Source organism: Manihot esculenta, chromosome 14, assembly GCF_001659605.2.
Source record: "Manihot esculenta cultivar AM560-2 chromosome 14, M.esculenta_v8, whole genome shotgun sequence".
Lineage (NCBI taxonomy): Eukaryota > Viridiplantae > Streptophyta > Magnoliopsida > Malpighiales > Euphorbiaceae > Manihot > Manihot esculenta.
The window spans coordinates 13,907,733-13,930,817 of NC_035174.2; the positions used below are offsets into that span (position 1 = coordinate 13,907,733).

At 37.9% G+C, this 23,085-nt stretch overlaps 1 protein-coding gene across 5 annotated transcripts in view; it reads left to right on the top strand.

Annotated features, from left to right (window-relative positions):
• The first annotated feature begins 16,515 nt into the window (after positions 1 to 16,515).
• LOC110631205 (DNA-directed RNA polymerase 3B, chloroplastic) overlaps positions 16,516 to 23,085 on the top strand; it is a 28,226-nt gene continuing 21,656 nt past the window's right edge. For 3 of the 5 annotated variants that reach the window (XR_006348441.1, XR_006348440.1, XM_043950259.1), the window contains exons 1-5: positions 16,516 to 17,465; positions 19,134 to 19,337; positions 19,450 to 19,583; positions 19,944 to 20,013; positions 20,310 to 20,368. Coding sequence is in view for 3 of the 5 variants with exons in the window: in XM_043950259.1 (XP_043806194.1) it covers positions 16,638 to 17,465; positions 19,134 to 19,337; positions 19,450 to 19,583; positions 19,944 to 20,013; positions 20,310 to 20,368 (1,295 nt within the window). In the remaining 2 variants the exon portion in view is untranslated. The remainder of the gene's footprint in view (positions 17,466 to 19,133; positions 19,338 to 19,449; positions 19,584 to 19,943; positions 20,014 to 20,309; positions 20,369 to 23,085) is intronic. The other 2 variants (XM_021778948.2, XM_021778950.2) reach the window with 2 other exon arrangements.

Here is a 23,085-nt window from a genome sequence, read left to right on the forward strand (position 1 = left end):
AATCAAAACTCACACTTTGAGAACTTGCATATAACCTATACTCCCTCAAGGTCTACAACACTCTCTTAGATGATGGACATGCTCTTCTGCATTCTTGGAATACACTAAGATATCATCAATAAAGACAATCACAAAGTGATCTAGAAATGGTTTGAAAACTCTATTCATGAGATCCATGAATGTTGCAAGGACATTTGTAATATCCGGCTAGAGTCCGGCATCGGAATTCTACCTTCCGGTGGCATCCAGGATGTCGGAATCCTCTAGAAGGGTAAGATTTATATTTTTTTCAAGGATTTTAGACTGTTTTATAGTGTGAAAGTGTAAAGGAAATGATTTTTTTGAGAGAAAAGCACCAAGGAAGAAAAGTCAGGTTCGGCCGCCGAACATGCATGGCTTTTGGTTTCATGTTAGGCCGCCGAAGGTGGTCTGGCCAGCCACCTATAAAAGGCCCTCAGTCGGTTAAAGGATAAGATTTGCTTTTCCTTTCACAAACAGAGGTAAGACCATGCTTTCCTTGGGTATACTTCATGTTTTCATCAACTCTTGCAACGTTTTGATTGATTTTAATGTTATTTTGAAGGTTTTGAGCTAAAAACACAAGTTTTGAAGTGTGGAGAATTTGAAGGAGAGTTGCTCCATATCTCCACGTTGGGATCGTTCATCTTCTTGTTTTCAAGAGGTAAGTGAAGATCCTGAGCTTCTTTTCATGATTTATGAAGGTTTTATGGAGTTTATGGGTAGAGTTGCATGATTAGGTTAAATAGAGTGTTTTTGGTGTTTTTTGGATAAAAGCATGTTTAGATGTTGTGTTATGTTGTTTGTTGGGGTTTTAAGGTAGTTTTAGACCCCTTTGTGCATATACTTGGGTATATGTGTGTTGAGAAATTGTGGTTTGTGTGTTTGGGTGAGATTGGAAGGGTTTGGCAGGAGGCAGAGCATGGTTCTGCCCGACTGAAGAACCCAGCGAAGGAAGGTTCGGCCGCCGAACGTGCTGAGGAGGTGGCTTTGGCTGCCTAAGCTTGCCTATGCTTGCCCCCAAAAGTTTGGACTTTCGGCTCTGGAGGGGGTTTTCGGCCGCCGAAGGTGCCACCGAAGGTTAGGGACTTTCGTCTCTGGAGTGCCTTTCAGCCCCCGAACCTTGCCCCCGAAAGGGTTCGGCTGCCGAAAGTACAGATTCGACCGCCGAAGGTGCATGAGTTTCGGCTCTGGAAGGGACTTTCGGCCGCCAAACCTGCCGCCGAAAGTGCCCTGTCCAGCCTTCCTTTGCATGTTTTGCATGATTATTTTAGGGTGTCTAAGGGGATTCTTGGGGAGTTTTTTAGAGTTGTTCTTGAGTTAGTTTGGTCCCTCATTTGAGTCCATCTGTGTAGGCACAGACCAGAGGAACCAAAGAGAGCAGCAGTGAGTACTGCTTTAGAGTTTGCAGAGTTAGTTCAGAGATAGTCAGAGGTGAGTGGAACTAAACTTAATTCTTTTAATTGAGAAATCAAATGCATATGTCATGCACCATGATTATACACTAGGTTGAGTGCATTAGAAATCACGAATATGTTGCATTGCATTCTATCATTGTGTTGTGTGAGTGAAAGTGGATGATCCAGTAGTCTCTGAGTAAGACCAGGTGCCCATTCTACGCCCTGGCACGGTAGAAAGACCAGGTGCCCAGTCTACGCCCTGGCACGGTATATGGTAAGTATCAGATGTTGTGTACAGGAAGACCAGGTGCCCATTCTACGCCCTAGCATGAGGATAGGATGTCGGGACTATTGGGGACATGATCACCCGAGATGATGTGATTTACTTGTGTTGTGATGCATTCCATAAGAGCATGTTTACTAACCTATTTTATTGTTCTACTCACTGGGCTATAGTAGCTCATCCCACTCCCTTAACCCCAGTCTTGCAGGATCAGTGTACAGGGGAAGTTCGGCAGAGTACAGGAAGAGGAAAGAGTTCTGTAATAGTATAGTATGGACATGTAACATTCAAGAGATGTACTAGTTGTATATAGAGTTAGAATTGTGCTTGACTTATGTGTACTGTAAATCTTTCATGTACTTGATCTGTTTATATAAATGTTTTATGAGCATGTGAAAAACCAGGCTTAACAGGTATGAGTTTAACCCATCTAGAGCAAGCTCTAGTCAGAGGTTCTGAAGTACAGAGATCGTGCATGCACAGGTTGAGCCTTGGTTCAGAGAAAAGTTTTTATTTTCACAGAAAATATATGATCATGTATGGGATTTTACAGGTACACAGGGAGTATAGCAGGCTTGCTACGGGTTTCAGCGACCTTAAGTCGACCTGAATCCTAGCGCCGATGGCGGTCCGATTTTCGGGTCGTTACAGCATTAGTCAACGCAAACGACATTACTAGGAACTTATAAAGCCCATATCTGGTCCTGAAAGCTAACTTAGGCACATCTTCTTTTGTGATTCTCAACTGGTATACCCAGATCTCAAATCTATCGTAGAGAAACAACCGGCTCCTGCTAGGTAGTAAAAAAGACCATCAATCCTGGGTAAAAGATACTTATTCTTGGTAGTGACTTTGTTCAACTATTTAGAGTCAATACAAAGTCTCAAGGGCCCATCCTTCTTTTTCACAAACAACACTAGGCCACCCCGAGGCGAGGTACTAGGTCAAATGAAACCCTTATCCACCAACTATTGCAACTATTCTTTTAAGTCCTTCAACTCGGCAGGTGTCATCATATAGAGAGGAATAGAGATGGGTCTGGTACCTGGCAACACCTCACTTTCAAACTCTATTCCCTATTAGGTGGTAAACTTGGCAAATCCTATAGGAAAACATCAAGAAACTCTCTAACCATGGTCACTGAAGTTGGTTCCTTGACCTGGCCGTCAAACTCTCTGGCTTGAGCAAGAAATCCCTAACAACTCCTCCTAAGCAACCTATAAGCCTGTAATGCAGATATCAAACCCCTAGACATACTTGACTTGTCCCCTCGAAAGACAATCTCTGATCCATCTTGTCTTCTAAACCTGACTATCTTGCCTCTGTAATCCAAGGTAACATTATCCGTAGAGAGCCAATCCATCCTTAGAATGACGTTAAACAACCAAATCTAAAACCACAAGATCGACTGGAAGGCACTTGTCCTCAACTATAACTAGATTAAATCGACAAATTGACTCTGTCAAAGGCAAATCATACTTGGGCCCACTGACCCAAAGAGGACTCTCGAGCTTAGAAGCTATTAAACCCAATTTGTCTACTTTCCTTAGGGAAATAAAAGAATGAGAGGCACCAAGGTCTATAAGAGAATACACATCAGAACACCCAATAGTGAGTGTACCTGACACCATTGTGTTTGATGTGTTGGCCTCCTACTGTGTCATGGTGAAGATCTGTACTGGTGCTAAAGGACCTTCTCCTTGGAAACCTGCTGAAGAAGAGGTTGCCCCTTTTCCTCTACCTCACCCTCTGCCTTGAGATGTGGCTAAAACTACTGGCTGAGTCACACTACCAGAAATCGTCTGTTGGGACTGTGCCATCTTGGCTGCATTGGGATACTCATGTGCCATGTGTCCCTCCTATCCACATCTGTAATAAGTTGTAGTCCCAAACCGATAAGGTCTTTTGTGCGACTTCCCACATTTGATATATCTAACACTATCTGAACTATAATTTGAACCACTGCCCATTCCCAGACCAAACTTCAACCTGTTCCAGAACTTGTTCTTCTTGGTCTTCTTAGTGGACTTATTCCACTTTGTATTTCATGTGGAGGCTACACTCAGGAAGAGAGGTCAAACTTTTTGGTACTCGGGGCCTCAGAACCTGATGATTTTGCCACCTACTATTCACTATTTCCTTAGTGATGGAACTAGCCTCCATCTTTCTAGCTGTGTCCATGATGGTGTGGAAACTCTTTCGTTCTGCTTCTAGGATCAAAGAGGAATACCTAGAGCGGAGTCTCATAGCATACCTTCTAGCTTTCTTCTGCTCAATGATACATGCCTGACCCATATACTATAGCAACTTCAGAAACTTGTCTGTGTACTCATCCACACTCATCTCTTGACGGACGTCGAATCCGTCAATTAAAACTGATTTCCCTTTTTCTTGCTTTAAAATAATTTGTAGATAGGGTAAATGAGTGTCGATCCTACAGAGACCTTAAAGTTGTTTAAAACGAATGGCAAGTAGAATAAGAAGAACAATTTAAAACAAAAAGAGAGAAAAAGAAAATTGTTGTTTGGAAAAATTGATTTTAAGAAGGATTAAAGAGGAAATAAAATAATTCGAGTGAAATTATGAAACAAATAATTAATAAAGAAAACTCAGATGAAGGTAATCGAAATTGAAAGTCTTGCAGTTGATCATTGATTAAAAAGATAGTTTATTTAATTATCTATTGTTTGATTATAGTATTCAAACAAGTGAATCCCACCAATTCTTTCTTATGATTAAATTAATCCGCATAGCGCTTAAATTAATTCCTAGTTAATTAATAACCCCGTCAAGTTTATAGATTTAATTAATTAACTGTTTTAAGAGAGAAGAATCCAAACTTGATCAATAATTGCAAGCAAATTTATTTAAACCAAATCAATTAATTACTTAACATAAATGAATATGCTAATTGCTATTTGTATTGACCCAATTAAACAATTACGTATTTACTTGGATTAATTAGCAATATGTTGTCTTCCTAGAAAATTCAATAGGTCTCTTGAATTTCTAAGAGGACAACAATAGAAGTGGTGTTTCTCAAAAATAAAAATTAATTGAAAATAGAAATAAGATGAAGATAAATTAAGAATAAAATCTCGCAACTTTGAATAAACCTCAATTTAATTAACTTTCAACTGAATAAAAGAGTTTAGTCTCTAAGGACCATAATAAAATTGCAGAAAATAAAAGAATAAGAAGGGGAAAAATTCGACCAAAAAGGAGCCGAAAAAGAGAGAGAGGAGGAGAAAAGATGATATGAGATGTGTTGAGAGATATTTGTTTATTTCTAGGGCAGTCTTTATATAGACTTTTTCCAAACAAAAAGATAATTATTCACAATTTAAAAGAAAAAGTAGAATAAATCTACTACTCCTATAATGACCCTTATCCTAATCCTGATCTGATTGTATTTGTATCTATCTGAAATTGATTTGAACTCTGCACAGCCGGAGAAAACTACAATTCTGGAGTCTGTCCGTCAGCTTGGACTACAGTCTTGGGCAAGACTGTACCCTCCAGTTAGAAAAAAAAACTCTAAAACAGCTTTTTTTGGTTCCTTTTCTCATTTTCAGCTCAAAACCTATCCAAAATTAAAATCCAAGTAAAAATTAATTGTTTATATCAAAATCATATCAAAATTATGGAATATAATATGGAAAAAAAATGGTGAGTGATGATCTGAGATCCAGAAAATAGGGTTTTACAATGGGTTCTGTAAAACTGAAAAAGCTTAGACCTAGAGGAGAGTATTTCTCCTTTTATATGTTTCCTTTTGTCTACTAGTAATGTGTTAATAAAACGTGTATCATTGGACCATCTGTCCCTGCTACGTTGATACGGACGTACGAGGGAATCAGATCTCTGTCCCATGCGTAACGGCCCTTGATTCTCCCCGGGCGCGCATGCGAATGGTCCCACAAGGCGAAGGGGCTGAACTCCTTCCTGGTTCTGAGCTGGGCCGGAGGATGAGGTTACAATTAGGCCCAGAAGGAATCTATCCATTGGGCTAGAAGAGCAGGCTGGCCTGTTTTAAGGAATTGATTGGAGCCCGGTCTTTGAACAGAATGGACTGGACCTGGTTCTTGGAGGGGGCCTAGAAGCCTTCAGATTATGAGCTGCCCTAATGGGCCTGGCCTTAGACCGGGGTGAAGAAACCCAGCGGTCATCAATTGCCCCTTTACCTTCTCATCAGTTATTGCCTCAACTGATGAGGGGGTAAATCCCAAGAATCATTATGACCGCGCCTGTTTATGTACTGCTTCCTTCATAACGCCTTTTCATCTTTTTGTCATTTTGACTTTCAAGTCCCCTCTGTCTTTTTCCATTTCTGGCTTTCCTCTATTCTTCGTGCGTACTGCCATCTCCACTTTCCTGCTTTTATTTTTCAGGTACGCTTTCCTTCCTTTTTCATGAATATCTTTTAAGGATCCTGGCATCGCTAGACTAGAGTCTAGCATCGGGCCAGTATAAAAACCACATTCTTAGGGTATATCTTGATATTGTCCCTACTGCCGGCTTCTGGACCCTTACCAGTATGAAGGATCTTTCTTTCCGATTCGCATGCTTCTGGTATAATCTATCTTTAGAAAGGTGTGAGCTTAGTCTTCTCTGTTAAATAGAAAGAGTATGGTTTATCTCCCCCCTTAACTTCTTTCTTCCACGGGATTTTCTAATGTTTTGAGATTGCTCCTCAAACGCTGACCCCTAATTTCATTCTCTTCATGTCTCCTTTAGAATCTGTCTGTCTGAGCGTAGGTTTTACGTTCACAGGGTGTTTTATCTCTCGTGGAGGTCCGTTTTAATCTTGCTTCTGTGATTTTTATTGAGAGTCATTCTGACTTGCCCTGGTTTTTGATTTTTTGCAGCTTCTAAGATGAGGATGGATCAGATTAAGCCCCCTAAAACTCTTACACTGCCTAGGGGGAGCTTGAACGTTGCCCCAGACGCCCTCCTAGTAGGGCGATCGGCGGGGAGGTTTACCCAACAAGTGGCCGAAGTCATATCGTTTAGGTTGTCTAACCGGCCTTCTTCTCCTGCTCCTGCCCGAGCTTCGGAGCTGAGCTTTCGAGGTGCCGAATCTTCAATGTTGCCAAGTATCGACAGGTCAGTCCCAGCCGCTCTAGCTGTTCAAGCTCTTAGGTCCCCTCGGTCTTTAAGGCCGAGCGAGGACTCCGGGTTGATGGGAGCGAAGCCTGCCTTTCTTCCTCTCGGGAAGAAGGAGAAAGTTCCCGTGGTGCCCCTGACGTCTGCTCCTGACTCAAACTCATGGAATAACATGGTTTCTGAGATTTATTATGGAATACAAGATGCAGTTCACAGATGTAACATAAAGCGGCTCGTGGCGGGCTCGTGTCAGGATTTCAATATAGGGCGTTTGTGCTATGAGGGACAGAGATTTGCTGCACTCAACCGAGCTTCTATTGATACTTTCAGACATGTGTTCCGTGATATTCGGAGTTTGGCTTACAAATATGCAAGTGAGGACAATGCATCAACGGCTATGTTTAAATTAGGAAGCCAGGGTAACCTGCTAAAATTAGTCCAACATAGTATGTGTGTAGGTTTGCAACATTCACTTGTTCCATTGCTCTTCAGGATGCCTCGCCAATTTTCCCGTGGAATGTTTTGTTCATTCAGTAACCAGTTCGACAAGGCTGATCTTCCTGGGATTTTAACTTGAAGACTTATGTTTTTCATGCGTGATATACACACAGCATATGACGGAACAGTGAGAGATGCTCATGGGTATCAACTTGTTCAGTTCTCCTATAATATCGAGGCAGAGTTCAGCTAGAATGTAAGGAGCGTCTAAAGGAGTATAGGGAGTCTGCCGAGCTAAAAAAGAAGAGGGGAATCCCACAGACTCGTGAAGCTCATCTTCCAAACTGTAAGGATTCATTGAAAGCTAAAATAATAGTGTAAGTGATAGTGATGTAGATGATAATGTACCTAGGCATGTAAGTCCTTTGAGGACGGTTTTTCCTTCAGTAGTGTGGGTGATTAGACTGTAACTCTTCTTTTTCTTTGAATGAAATTTCATTTTTATTTATTTTGCTTGTTTTCTTCTTTTTGCTTTCAAACTCATCAGAACTAAAATTCTATTAATTGACTGAACTTTTGGTTTATAGACTCATCTATTTTGCTAAGGCATTCTTATCTGTAAGCTCTTTCCAGGCTGGACTATCCTTACCCATGAGCTCTGTTTTTAACATGGGACTGGACTCTCGACCTACAAGTTCTTATGATTCTTGCAAGGACATCCTCATTTTTCTCCTATTACTTCGTTATTATGAGCTCGGGCATACAGCCTTTGTTTAATAATAATAGGTCAGATCACGTACCTTTGAAGGTGATAAGCAGGGCTGGCCTTCTTGTTTTTAGTTCTGATTTGCTGTGCTGAAGCTGTGGTCTCATCTGTTCATGCCACTGGATTTTTCCTCGGGTTGCCCCTTTACCTCCTCGGCATTTATTGCATGAGTGGTGAGGGGGTAAATCTTCGGACTTTGATTTGTAACTGCGCAGCTTCACTTTAGACGCGTTTGCCTTTCTTTTTGGTTATGAGCTCGGATATCTGGTCACTCTGGAAGTGACCTTTTGTTAGTCGATGCGGTCTGGGCTGTACGTTCCACTGGGGTGGTGAGTTGAGCTTTTTGTCATTTTGCTCTGCCAGGGTCATTTTTGCTAAGTGTTGTTTTTTTTTTTTTTTTTACTGTGAGCTAATCCGAGCTGTGGGCTGGGTCTCTTTCTTTCGTCGTGAGTCTGTTCATTCAGCGAATTAAGGAGCTCGGATTTTTTGTTCTTTGTATAAGCTGGTGGGCTATCTGTGTGCCGAGCTCAGGAGTTCGGAATTTCTTCTTCCTCACTGTGAAATTAAGACTTAACTTATTGCTTTCTTGACGAGCCTCATACGGGCTGTGTTGCAGGGATCTCGGTCATTTTTGCTCCAGGAGATCTGACGAGATCCTGCCCGTTTTTGCTCTGAGGAGATCTTGGTGATCCCGCCGGCCGTTTTTGCTCCAGGAGATCTTACGGGATCCTGGCCGTTTTTGCTCCGGGGAGATCTTGTTGATCTCGCCGGCCATTTTTGCTCCAGGAGATCTTATGGGATCCTGGCCGTTTTTACTCCGGGGAGATCTTGTTGATCCCACCGGCCGTTTTTGCTCCAGGAGATCTTACGGATCCTGGCTGTTTTTGCTCCGGGGAGATCTTGTTGATCCCGCTGGCCGTTTTTGCTCCTTTTTGAGGTCTTGCGCAAGATTCAGGCTCATTGGCCTTACTGTCGCTTCGTCATCTCAGCCGGTTTTGTGCCTAACTGAGGTCTTGGGCAAGATTCAGGCTCATTGGCCTTACTGTCGCTTCGTCATCTCAACTGGTTTTGTGCCTAATTGAGGTCTTGGGCAAGATTCAGGCTCATTGGCCTTACTGTCGCTTTGTCATCTCAGCTAGTTTTGTGCCTAACTGAGGTCCTAGGTATTTATGCATGTTTCATTTTTCCCTTTTGTTTCTTTCATGAACGCAATGTGAGTAGAGACAAATAATGAATTGAGACGATAAGCATCGCCTATTTTATTACCATGCTTTTAAGATGCAATAGGTCTTTTGTATTTGACGATACCTCAAGGGAAGTACCTTTTCAAGTGCTGGATATTCCAGGCATGGGGCTCAGGGTTTCCCTGCATATCTTCAATTCGGTATACTCCTGGCCTGACCACTTTTGCTACTCTGAAGGGGCCCTCCCAGGTCGGTGCTAACTTGCCTACTGCCGCTCTCTTTCCCGTAGCCTCCAGGTTTCTCAGGGCTAGGTCTCCCACCTTTAGGCTTCTTTCCCTTACCCTTTGGTTGTAGTAGCGAGCTGCTCATTTTTGGTAAGCGGCAGTTCGGACTTGGGCTTCCTCCCTAACCTCTTCGAGGGCATCCAGGTTGCTCCTCAACTTGTCATCGTTAGTGCTCTCGTTAGCAAATTGGACTCGATGAGTGGGGATTTGCAGCTTGACTGGGACTACGGCCTCTGTGCCAAAAGCGAGTGCAAAGGGCGTTTCCTTAGTGGACGTTCTGAGGGTAGTTTGGAGTGCCCACAGGATGCTGTTGAGCTCTTCTGCCCAGTTCGCCTTTGCCCCATCCAGCCGTTTCTTCAATCCCTGGAGGATAGCTCTGTTGGTGACCTCTGTTTGGCCGTTGGTCTGAGGATGGGCCACTGAGGAGAACTTGTGCCATATGCCCATGTTGGCCGTAAATGCTCTGAAGGCGCTGCAGTCGAATTGCTTGCCGTTGTCTGAAACGAGCACCCTAGGTATGCCAAATCTGCAGATGATGTGCCCCCATACGAAATCTATCATATGGCGGGCTGTGATTGTAGGAATTGCCTCCGCCTCTGGCCATTTTGAGAAGTACTCCACAGCCACCACCACGAATTTTCTCTGCCCCGTGGTCTTGGGAAAGGGCCCTAGGATGTTTATTCCCCATTGTGAGAACGGTCACAGGCTGGATATGCTGGATTGAGGAGTGGCCGGGATATTGATGGCGTTAGCAAACCTCTGGCATACATCGCATTTCCGGACGAACTCTTCTACCTCTTTTTTGACAGTGGGCCAGTAGTATCCTTGCCTGAATATTTTATTAGCCAGTGTTCCTGCTCCTTCGTGAGCTCCGCATATTCCTCTGTGTATCTCTTCCATCACCTTCATTGCCTCCTCCGGGCTTACACATCGGAGCTAGGGGCTGGACTTCCCTCTTCTGTATAATGTCTCCCTTACTGCTTGGTAGTTAGCGGCTCGAGCTGCTATCTTTCTTGCTTCATCCTTGTCTTCAGGGAGCTTTCCTTTTTCCAGATATTCCAGGTATGGGGTCATCCAGGTCTGGTCTTGTTCTACCTGCAACACAGTGGCTGTTTTATTAAAAGCAGGTGTGTTGACATGCTGTATGTATACTTCGTCAGGGAGCTGTTCTAATTCTTCCTAGGACAACCGACTAAGCAGGTCCGCTTCCTCATTTTTCTCTCGAGGTATTCTTTGGTATTTGACGATGGTTCCCCGACCCTGGAGTTCGGCTTCTATGGCTTTTACCTTTGCTAAATAATCCTGCATGGTTGGATCTCTGGCCTGATATACCCCAGTTACCTGATTGATCACCAGCTGGGAGTCACTATTCACTTCGAGATCGGTTACCCCTACCTCCATTGCCACCAGCATCCCATTTATTAAAGCTTCATACTCTGCCGCGTTATTGGAGGCCTTGAATTCCAAGCATAGGGCGTAGCAGACCTTAAACTCTCCAGGTCCTTTAAGCATTATCCCGGCGCCACTGCCCCCGGCGCTTGATGCCCCGTCTACATACAACTTCCAGTCAAATTCTTGGAGAGGCTCTTCTTCTCTCCGGCTCTCCTCCTCCCGTCTCCGGTTTCTTGGCTGACAGCTCTGGGGTGGTTGAAGGTAGGCTGAGGTTCGTTGGTCTGGGGTTCTTCTACCACTGGCGACACGTTTGCGGGGGTGCTAAGGCCCCGTTGTTGCATTATTTGCCCCAACCAGTGGGCGGTGTTCTGTAGTTGAAGAGCCATAGTTTGGAGGTCCTGGTTAGACAAGGAAGCGGTGGAAGCATTCCCTGCCAAGCTTGGCGAGGGATTGAAAGGAATAGGTGTTTGGTTATTTGGTGTTGTAGGACTAGAAAAGGAGAACTGCTGCCCCTCTTGGGCAGAGTTCAGGTCGTTTGGAGTGACGTTGTTTTCGTTGTGGTTAGCCATTATGGATCTCAGTGGGTATTTGTGAGAGTGGAACTCCGGCAATGAAAAGATCTCCTTCGTTCTCACAGACGGCGCCAATTGATGATCTGAGATCCAGAAAATAGAGTTTTACAATGGGTTCTGTAAAACTGAAAAAGTTTAGACCTAGAGGAGAGTATTTCTCCTTTTATATGTTTCCTTTTATCTACTAGTGACGTGTTAACAGAACGTGTATCATTGGACCACCTGTCCTTGCTACGTTGATACGGACGTACGAGGGAATCAGATCTCTATCCCATGCGTAACGGCCCCTAATTCTCCCCGGGCGCGCATGCGGATGGTCCCACAAGGCGAAGGGGCTGAACTCCTTCCTGGTTCTGAGCTGGGCCGGAGGATGAGGTTACAATTAGGCCCAGAAGGAATCTATCCATTGGGCTAGAAGAGCAGGCTGGCCTATTTTAAGGAACTGATTGGAGCCCGGTCTTTGAACAGAATGGACTGGACCTGGTTCTTGGAGGGGGCCTAGAAGCCTTCAGATTATGAGCTGCCCTAATGGGCCTGGCCTTAGACCGGGGTGAAGAAACCCAGTGGTCATCAGTGAGTTTTGCAACTTATCATCTCTTCAATCTGTCTTAGCTGCTCAAATCCCGTCACCTTCAACTCTCTTGAACTGTCAAGAAAAACTCATCTTGCAAACTCATTTGCATAAATTTTTCCCAGGATAAACGGTCCAATTTTGGTTCCATATAGTTCTTAAACCTCTCCTTAGCCTTTTTGTACTTTCAAAGTGAACCTTGCCATTTGGATTGCTCTGCTGTCACTGGTTCTCAACTTATTAGCTATCATCTTTATTGCTGTAATATACTTAAACAGATTATCTCTCTCCTTATACTTAGGAGCATCCAACTTCAGGTAATCTATCATATTTACCTTGCTCTTTGCTGATGGCTTAAGTCTAGGTAGTTGGATTTTAGGAATTATTAATTCTGCTGGGGGAGGAGATGGTGGTGGTGCACTCTTTAGGTTAGGGTTTACTAGATTCTGGTAATATGGTGGAGGTGAAAACATGGGGTAGGATGGGTATGGTGGGTAATATGGAGGATAGCGCATGTATGAGGGATAAGGGTGATAGCTAGAGTGATCCGATGAACCTCCCATCGGATACCTAAGTCTCTGTGGGTAAAACTGGTGCTGAGGTGGATAAACGGATCTTGAGGTCTGAGTGCCTCTTGTGCCTCCTTCAGACTCTTCCGCACCTTCTCTTTCAAAACTAATATCCAAACTTTTGTCTATTCTTTATTCATCACTTACTCATTCTCTGACATCTGCAGACATCTTGTCCAAATCTGTCCTCCTTTTGTTTACATCAAAATACCTTCTAAGATCCCTTGATGCTTCTCCTCTATTACTTCTGCTTGCTTGTACTCTTGATGGAACGGCAGGGGGAAGGGCATCTATACTCTCATTTTCATGTAGACACCGGTCAATTCTGCAAATCAACATGAGCCACACATTCTGCCTTTTGAAAAACAGCATTAAACACATACATATGAACCCATAACATACATATCACATTATTAATGCACATGCACATAGTCATGACATTACTCATAAGTATATATACATCAATATAGAAATCTATATCCTATCCCTAGTGGACATGTATTTTCTTACTTATGCTTACGCTCTAACATCTATAAGTCAAACACTCTAGGTCCGACCATATAAACCAAAGGCTCCGATACCAATCTGTAATGACCCAAAAGTCGGACTGTTACCGGCGCTAAGGTTCAGATTGACTTAAGGTCGCCGGAGCCCATAGCAAGCCTACTATACATCCTATAATATCTTATACAACCCCCACAAGATCTTAAAAACATACATAAAATATTATCATAACATGAGCCAAACTCGGTATGTGCATACATTCATAACTGAAAACATAAATCTACACTAGAGCTATCATCAAATGCTTCAGTATAGTCATAATTATATATCACAATTTGGTCCACATATAGTTTAAATTTAAAATTTTTACATAATAAGATCATTGACAAGGGATCATAAAAGAAAACTTGACAAAGCACAATTCTAAACCATAACACATTACATGTCTACAACTAAACTATTACATAAATGAGCTATACTAAAGAATACTGCTGACCTCCCATGCTAACTCTAATCCTACAAACTTGGAGTTAAAAAAAAGGTATAAGCTACTAGATTCTAGTGAGCAGAAATGTTGTATAAGACAATTTAATAAAATATATACTCAATATATGCATCATAACACAGGTAAATCACAACAAGATGAACTTGTCATCAGTAACTCTCCATAAAATTTTAATAGTGCACGACCCACAATGGGTGCTCCTCAAAACTTCCTAAAATATTTTTAACACATTTTTAAATTACTTAAAAATTTATTTTATAAAAGACCTACCTTCTAAATTTTTTAATTTCAAGATTTCAGATTCTAACGAAAATTCTGTCAGAAATTTAGAATTTCCACATTAGAGTTTAGCTCGGTATTACACTATTATCCTCTCTAAAGTGAAAGCATTGTTAATTGAAAGCCCGGAGATTCTAGAGTTGTTATTACCACCTTTTCAAGCTTTGCTTGCAGAAGGTTGATAAACCTACAATCACAATCTATCATATTTTAGAATTAGGATTATTTAGTAGGTAGTAAGAGAGAGGCGAGACTCTTCTTAAGGTTTTATTAATTTAATAAGGTTATTTGGTTTGATTCTATTTACGTTTCATTCTTCTATTTCAAATAAAAAATTATTAGAAAAAAATTCATTTCAATTGAATTTTAATTTTTATAAAATTTTTAATAATTTCGATTGAAATAAAAAATTTTATAAAAAATCAATTCAATTGATTTTTTTAAATAATTTTCTTATTTTATATAAAAGAATTGTTTTAATTAAAAAAAATATTTGAAAAAATTTAAAACTTGTATAATTTTGTACAAATTTATTGGAATTATTTTTTTACAAAATGAATTATACCATAAAACAAAAGGAAAAAAAAGTTTAAGAATAAGAATTCAGAATACAAGAAAAATTCAATATTCAAATCTAATAAATCAAATCTATAACCATCTTTCATACACAAAATATTCAAAATTATGACAATTTACTCGAATCAGAATAGAAAACCAACATTTAAATCTATCTTAAAGATTATAGAAGATAATTGGTTGGATATTTTTGAGTAACTAATTTAATTGAACTATATTAAAATGTGTTTGAATAATATATAATCAATTTGGATGGAATCAATTGAATTGAATTTTATGTATTGGATATCATTCTCGAATCTATTTACATAAATATGTAATTTGATATATAATGTATTTTTACAATAACATTTAAAATTTTTTTATATATGTGTTCATTTAAAAATTAGAATTCAAATATATTTTTAGAATATTAATTTTTAAAATAAAAATTATTAATAAAAAATATATTTTATATAAATTATTAATTAAAACATATAAAAATAAATGAATTCCGATATTATTTAAATAATTATAATTAAATTTAAGACGACCTCATATAATTTATAATAAATTTTAATTAAATTTAAAATATACAATATTAATTAAATATAGTAATTTTCACTGATATTTTATTGGTTTATACCCTAACAAAAACCAGAGAGCCAAGTGGCATCTATCACAATTGACTAGGAGATCTTAGTCACCATCGCTTGTAAAAAAAAAAAAAGTTGGTATATTAGGAATAAATAATTTATAAGTATATTTATTATTAAAAGAGAAAACTATAATTTAATACATGTACTATACTACAACATTTAGATTCTGCATGATTTATTTTATTTTTTGGATTCAGCATAAAGGTAAATTAATTTATTGTATGAAGGTAAATTAATCACCGATTGAAATTTTAAATTAAAAGAGTGGACTTAATTAGAATCGAAATAACATCGAAATTGGTTGATTTCAATTTGATTTTTTATTTTTTAAATAAATTATTTTAAAAAATTATATTACTTAAAATTAATATATAAATAAATTAAATTATAAAATAATCAAGTTTAAATTTATTTTTAATTTGTAAGAAATATTATTTATATTTAAATATAATATTATTTTATTTTTTATATTATGTAAATAAATACATTTTATAATTTATTTATTTAATAAAATATATATTCAATAGTATTTAAAATTGGGGATTCCGAATTAGAACCGAGATTAAACTGGTGATTCCGAATTAGAACCGGGACATGGCCATGGCGATGTCTAATTCAAGCAAACAAGTACCAAACATTCAAAACCTCCACAAAACCATTATATATCATTAATCAAAGCCCTCTTCTATGAAGAGCATATGTGGATGGAAAAAAAAAAAAGAAAATACAGACAATTCAAAAACACTTCATACCAACGAGAAAGAAAGACAATTCCACCACGGAGACAAAACAACTATCAAACAAAAGCACGAGCAAGGAAACTCACAGGAAGACCTTGGTTTCTCTTTACCTCCTCTCTTTCCTTCACCGTCCAAATATTAGGTCATTTTAATATTAAGCCTTCTTTATTTATAAAAATAATTTATTTTTATTATTTAATTTTAATTTAAAAAATAAAATTTATTAACAAATTCATATATAAATCTTAATAAAAATCTTAAAATATAAAAAATAATATCTTATTTTTAAAAAATAAAGTTATTTTTTTAAATAAATTTTTTACCAAAAAAATATTAATTAAATTTTTTGAGTATTCTAAATATTAAAAAATATAAAAAATTATTTTCTTTTCATAAAATAAATGAAATTTAATTATCATATAATATCTAAATATATGAAGCCAAATAGTAATTTAGTTTTTAAAAATAAATATTTATTCAATAAGTTCACTTTAATGGTAGAGGTAAAACTTTCTTTTTTCATTAAAAAGCTATTTTGTTATTAAATATTTAATATATATATAGTTTTTTTAAATAGTGTATTTTTTTCATGCGTTAACTTTTTTTTTTTTTTTTTTTTTTTTAATTTGAAAAAATGTGTGTACTCACTAAAAAAAATATCTTATCGCAAGAAAAGGGACAAAACAGGGAACTTCAAAATGGCCACTGGTAGCAGCTTACTTGGGGTTTAACAGAGGTTTTCCCTTCTGGCCTCTCCGTCTTCGCTCTCTAGTTGGCTCAGACCCTTATCTCCTCCACTCCGCCACCGAAAATGGCTTCCACAGCCTCTATGACCCACAGAGCTCAATTTCAGTCCCCAACTTGGCCATCAAAACCTTCCAAAATCATCAGAATTCACAAACCCTACAAAAATCTCCATTTCCTCTCTGTACCAATCAACCATTCTCTGTCTACTCCTCTAGTTTCTTCCTTTTCTTTCCCTCTTATTCCCAAATTCCCTCGTAATCTACTCCCCTTTCACCCCGTACAAGATGCTACTGAGGAGCATATCCTCGAAGACATCGAGAATTCCATGAGAAATCATCCAAATCTTGAAAATTTGATCAAACTGGAATTACCCAGTAGCCACAATCGCCAAATTATATGTCCAGAATCGTCTAAAAGAGTTTTTATAGAAGATCCTCCCTGGATTTCTGCCCTTTTTTTCAAGGGACTGTATAAGATAGCTAATCGAGAATTGAAGGTAGAGTTCAAAGATATTGAGAAGAGAAAGTATAATTTACTTAGGCGGCGGCAAATTAGACAAGAGACTGAGGCGTGGGAGAGAATGGCGGAAGAATATAGGAGTTTAGTGAGGGAAATGTGCGAGAGGAAGTTGGCACCAAATTTGCCATATGTCAAGGGACTGTTTTTGGGGTGGTTTGAGCCCTTGAAAGAGGCTATAAAGAAGGAGCAGAATCTGCAGAGGTCGAAGAAACAGAAGGCGGCATTTGCTCCCCATATTGAGTTGCTGCCAGCAGATAAGATGGCAGTGATCGTCATGCACAAGATGATGGGGCTGTTAATGGTTGGTCATGAAGATGGGTGTATACCAGTTGTCCAGGCTGCGGTGAAAATTGGTATGGCCGTAGAGCAGGAGGTGAGAGTTACAAATGCTATTTCTTGGTTCTAACTTCGTTGAGTGAAGGTTTGTCGTAATTCTATGAATTGCAAATGACCTAATTATCTGTATGATTAGTTAGCTAGGCTTGAGTAGTTAATATGCATAGATTGTTGTTAGTTGTAAGGAAGCAATGCACATGCTCAGGGAGCAATTGCAGAAATTCTTTTCTGAACTCATTCTAGGTAATTTCAAAGTTAGATAGGAATATGAATTACATGCATTATTGGACTTCTACACCTTATTTTGTAGTAAAACTAGTTCAATTTTTTAGCAAAATTATACATGTGTGCTGTCGCTCATGTATACTGTATCCTGCTTAGGTTGTTTTAGTGGCTGTAAATGGTGACCCCTTTGAAACTTATCAACATTATTATTTCCACAAACTGAATGAAACGGAGGAAACAGATCTACATAGCTGACCCGTTTATTTGAGGTTAAGGTCTAGAAGAGTGTGTTGGTGTAGATTTGGTGTGCATTAATGCATTGGTGCCCTTATCAATTTTGAAAACCAACATTATCTGCTTGATCCTTGGTTTATGTGTTACCAAATACCAATGCGTATAAACAATGCATGCTAATTTTGTAACAAACATTTTTTGAGCTCCTTTTGCCCTTCTTCAAAGAAGTGATTTATGTAATAGAAGTGAGCCATATAGACTAGACCTATTTTTTAATCCTCACAGACTTTTTCACCATTTATGTCTCCGTTCCTATGTAAATATGATGTTTCTAGTTGGATAGTTTTAGTCAAAATGACAATTATTAAAGAACAGAAGTCTTGGGTTGGACGCTCATCTATTACCATGAGTATTAGAGTCCAGTTGATGTTTCCGTTGTGTGACTAATGGATTTTGCCTGATCATTAGCTTGTCCAAATGATCCAATATATGCCCTGTATATTGGTCAACATCATCTAATTCTCTATTAATTAGATTCTTGTTGATGGATTAGTAATGATATTCGGGACACAAACAGAAGGCCAAGTGGGACTTTTTCCAGAAGTAAAAGAAAGGAGGAAGAATTGCAAAGGAGATAAACCATGGGAAAAAGGGACGGAAACTCAGAGAGTGACATAGGATAGAGTTGTGCAGCAAAGGAGAATAAAAACAGTTGAGGATAGAGGCAAAAGAAAAGTTGCCTGTGTTTATATGTGTACATGAGAGAGAAGACAAATATGGGTAAAACCAAATAATTTCAATTATCAAAGGTCTAAGAAACGCTATTTTATATATATATATATATATATATATATATATATATATATATATATATATATGTATGTGTGTATGTATGTATGTATGGAATAGAAACCCTGTGCTATTAGCATTTGACTAACACTAATATACATATATGTATATATGTATATATCTATATATATATATATATATATATGTATGTATGTATGTATGTATGGAATAGAAACCCTGTGCTATTAGCATTTGACTAACACTAAATAAGAAACAAATTCTTTCATTTGTAATAGGTAGTAATAAAAGCCCATATTCCCTCAGTAGGAAGTTCTAGTGGACTCATACAAGGGGGAAACTTAAAGCTACTGATAAGATGAAAATAGATCTTAATGTCATAAGAAATTCATTGAATTTAATTATAGTTGTTAACTTTAATAAGTATGTTTAATCTCAGGTTAGGATCCATAATTTCTTGGAAAAAACCAAGAATTTCCAAAGAAATAAGAAAACAACTGATGCTCAACAGAATCTGGGAAGAGAGAAGGAGATACTTAGAAAACGTGTTAATAATTTGATTAGAAGGAAAAGGCTTACTGAGGTGCAGAAGCTGGTGAAAAATGAAGAAATGAAACCTTGGGGTCGAGATACTCAGGCTAAGGTTTGTTTAATGTTTCTTCATTTTAGAATGGCTAACTGATCCAGTTATTCTGTTTATTTCAGATCATACTTTCTTTTTTCTCTCTTTTTTGATGCAAAATATTATTGTGCAGCTGGGAAGTTGCCTTGTAGAACTGTTAACTGAAACAGCTTTTGTTCAACCCCCAGTTAACCAGTCAGCAGATAGTCCACCTGATGTTCGACCTGCATTTCGGCACAGATTTAAAACTATAACAAATAATCCAGGGTGCGATTTTCTTTCTTTCTTTTTTTTTTTCCCATATTTTTTTCACAAAATTATTTTTATCCAGGTGTTCAGTATGCTGATAAATCATACTAAAAAAATGTGAGTTTTTGGGCCTTCTTTTTGCACTAGGGAACGGCTGAAATTTTGTTAGTATCTGATTCTTACGTCCCTGCAGATGATATCTATCATTCTATTTAGATAGGTGATGATTAGCCCCTAGATTTTATGCATAGCAATTTGTGATTTTATTTCTGATTTGAATGACACAATTTCACAGTATAATTTTCTCTTGCCTCCTGTTGATATGTTTACCTTCTTTGGTGAGCTGTCTTGATAAGTTTTACTTTTTGGTACCTGTAGGCAAAAGATTGGGAAGAAATATGGGGTTATAGAATGTGATCCCCTCATTCTCAGTGGACTTGATGGATCTGTAAGTGATATATCTCTTCTATTGTGAAGAAATATGGGGTTATAGAATGCTATATAAAATTTAATTTGCACTTTTAGTTGTCCTTTAGGTGAATTTTGGTGGCATACTTTTCTTTCGTTCAAATGCATAAAAAATGGTCTAGTTGTTCTCAATTCTTTGTTTCCAACTGTTAAATCTTTTTGAATTTATTACCATGTATGACTTCCATCAGTATAGTGCAAATATCTGATATTGGATATGTGTCTCTTCTCTTGACCTGCTGCTACTCATATAAATTTTCCTTTTTCCTAATGCAGGTTAATCATATGTTGATTCCTTATTTTCCAATGCTAGTACCTCCGAAAAAATGGAAAGGGTATGTATGAAATAGAGAGGATAGATGATGTAGATATCACTTCTTCTACAAGGACTCTTGTTATGTGCATTATTGTAGATGTTAAAAGTCTCATACCTGGAATAATAAGTAGAAAATTAGAAGTACAATATTTTGCTGTGCTAGCAAAATCATATGAAAATAGGTAAAAACAAAAGAGGAAGGGAGAGAAAGGGGTGGGGTCTCATACTTGAAGTGATAAATAGAAAATTAGAAGTATAATGTTGACTTTGACTGTAAATACTATAGCAAATATCATATGTAAGTACAGAAAAAAAAAAAAAAAAAGAAAGTAAGCTATGCTGCCTGCTTGGACTGCTCAAGTGCTGGGGACATATCTGACATGGTAACTTAACTTTTTTCATACGTTATCCCTATAATTTGCTCAAGGATCAATTTACAAATATTCTTTGTCTCTAAACCAATTACATTGGGTCCAAGGATAGAGTCAATGCAATAGAGGAAATATCTATACTAAATCTGTTGTACCTACTTGCATGGTTGTAGATTTGTGCTTGTTTTATATCAGAAAGTAGCGCTACAGTTACAAACAGTACAGACCAGTGCTTGATGGACTGAAATAAAATATAGCTGTATTTGACTGTATATACAACTGATACCTTAATCATGTGTGTGAGAGATAGGAAGCATACCAAGCCTGAGAGATTCATTTCAGAAAAAAATTTGGATAAAGAAGAAGCATATTTAAAGTTCTAAAAGAGCAAATTAATGAGGTCAACCTATATTTGTAATTTCAATATCTCCTCCCTTAGTTCATGAGTGATGTTAGAAGAATTAAAGAAGATGGAGAGAAAGTAAGGAAGAAGAATAGATTGAAAAGAAGTGGATTCTTGATTATTCCAAAATGCTTCTCAAGAGTGCACCGACTACCTTTATATAGCAGTTACTAATTGCTTGTAACTACTTTCAACAGCTCTAACCATTCTTCATGCTAATTACAACTACTACAACAGACTCAACAGCTTAACTTCTAGCTAATGACTGTCATCATTTTCTCACTTCTTATTCTTCTTATACCTATTCTTGTCGTATGTGACAATACTCCCTCCATTAGTACCTTTTTCCCCTAAGAAGGTGCAAAATCAGGGATCAGGGCTGGAATAAAAGACTGGTCTTCCCACGCAGCTTCCTCCAATGGCATATTGACTTATGTAATGAGGGCTTGCAACACTCTTAGAGTCACAATGGTAGTATCATCCACCATCTGAACTACTGAATCACAAGAGTCTGTTATGGATAATGGATAACCTAAATCCATAATAAACAGATTTTATTTATCTAGTAGTTTCTTTTCAGATTTCCATTATCTTATTTTATCATATTTTCTATTATCTTATCCTAGATCTAATGGTTGTTTGTATTTTGATTTAGACTTCTACTTTGATTAGAAGTTCTAGAACCTCCACTATAAAAGAGTTTATTTTATTCAATAAAAATAAGCAGATTTATTCTAAAAATTGTGAGATTGAGACTCTCTCTCCTTTTTAGTTTTGAGGTGTTACGAGCTCCTTCTAATGAGCTCCTTCCTTATCAATAATTCCATGACGTGATCCGCAATCTGAGACCATAACAACTTAGTATTAGAACTTGTCTTCATGGGTGTTCCAATAAATCTAGAAAAGAATCTAAATTCTTTCATGCAACAAGTTGATGCACGTTTGAATGACTTAGCTCAGCAAATTTCTGAACTAGTTCAAACCTTCAATAGGGGTTGAACCCAAATCAAGATAAATGGAATCGCAGCTAACAAAACTTTGGTCAACAAGTGAATGAGAGGATAAAGATATCTATGGTGCCCCAAAATGACAAACTCAACTTTCCACCGTGCGATGGCACAAATGATACATTATCATCCTATATTTCAGAATCTATAAGAGTGGGGGTAGTAGATTATGTTTTAAAAGAACTTGATTATGTTTTAAAAGAACTTGATTATGTTTTAAAAGAATTTGATTTAGTTTCAAGTGAAGCTGTCCTTGATTTAGACACTCGGGTTTGAAAAGTAGTAGGTAGTTGGCAATGTTGTCCTGAGTTAAAGATGTATGGAAGTCTATCATTTATTTTCATGCTGCATATTCTACATTTGAACTTGAGGACAAGCTTCGTTTCCAGGAGGAGACAGATGTTATGGATAATGGATAGCCTAAATCCATAACAAATAGATTTTATTTATCTAGTAGTTTCTTTCCATATTCCCATTATCTTATCTTATCATATTTTCTATTATCTTATCTTAGATCTGATGGTTGCTTGTATTTTGAGTTAGACTTCTAATGGTTGCTTGTATTTTGATTTAGACTTCTACTTTGACAGAAGTTCTAGAACCTCCACTATAAAAGGAGTTTATTTTATTCAATATAAATAAGCAGATTTATTTTAAAAATTGTGAGATTGAGACTCTCTCCTTTTGAGTCTTGAGGTATTAAGAGCTCCCTCTAACGAGTTCCTTCCCTATCAATCATCCCATGATGCATCCGCAACCTGAGACCATAAAAGAGTCACATGATTGCCCAGCTTATTCTTCAGTAAGGACACATGGAACACTTGATGGATGGAGAAGTTTGAAGGTAACTCCAGTCTATAGGCCACCTTTCCAAACTTGGCAAGAACTTCATAAGGTCCATAATCTCTGGCAAGAAGTTTCTAATTATGCCTTAGAGCCGGGGAACTCTGTCTAT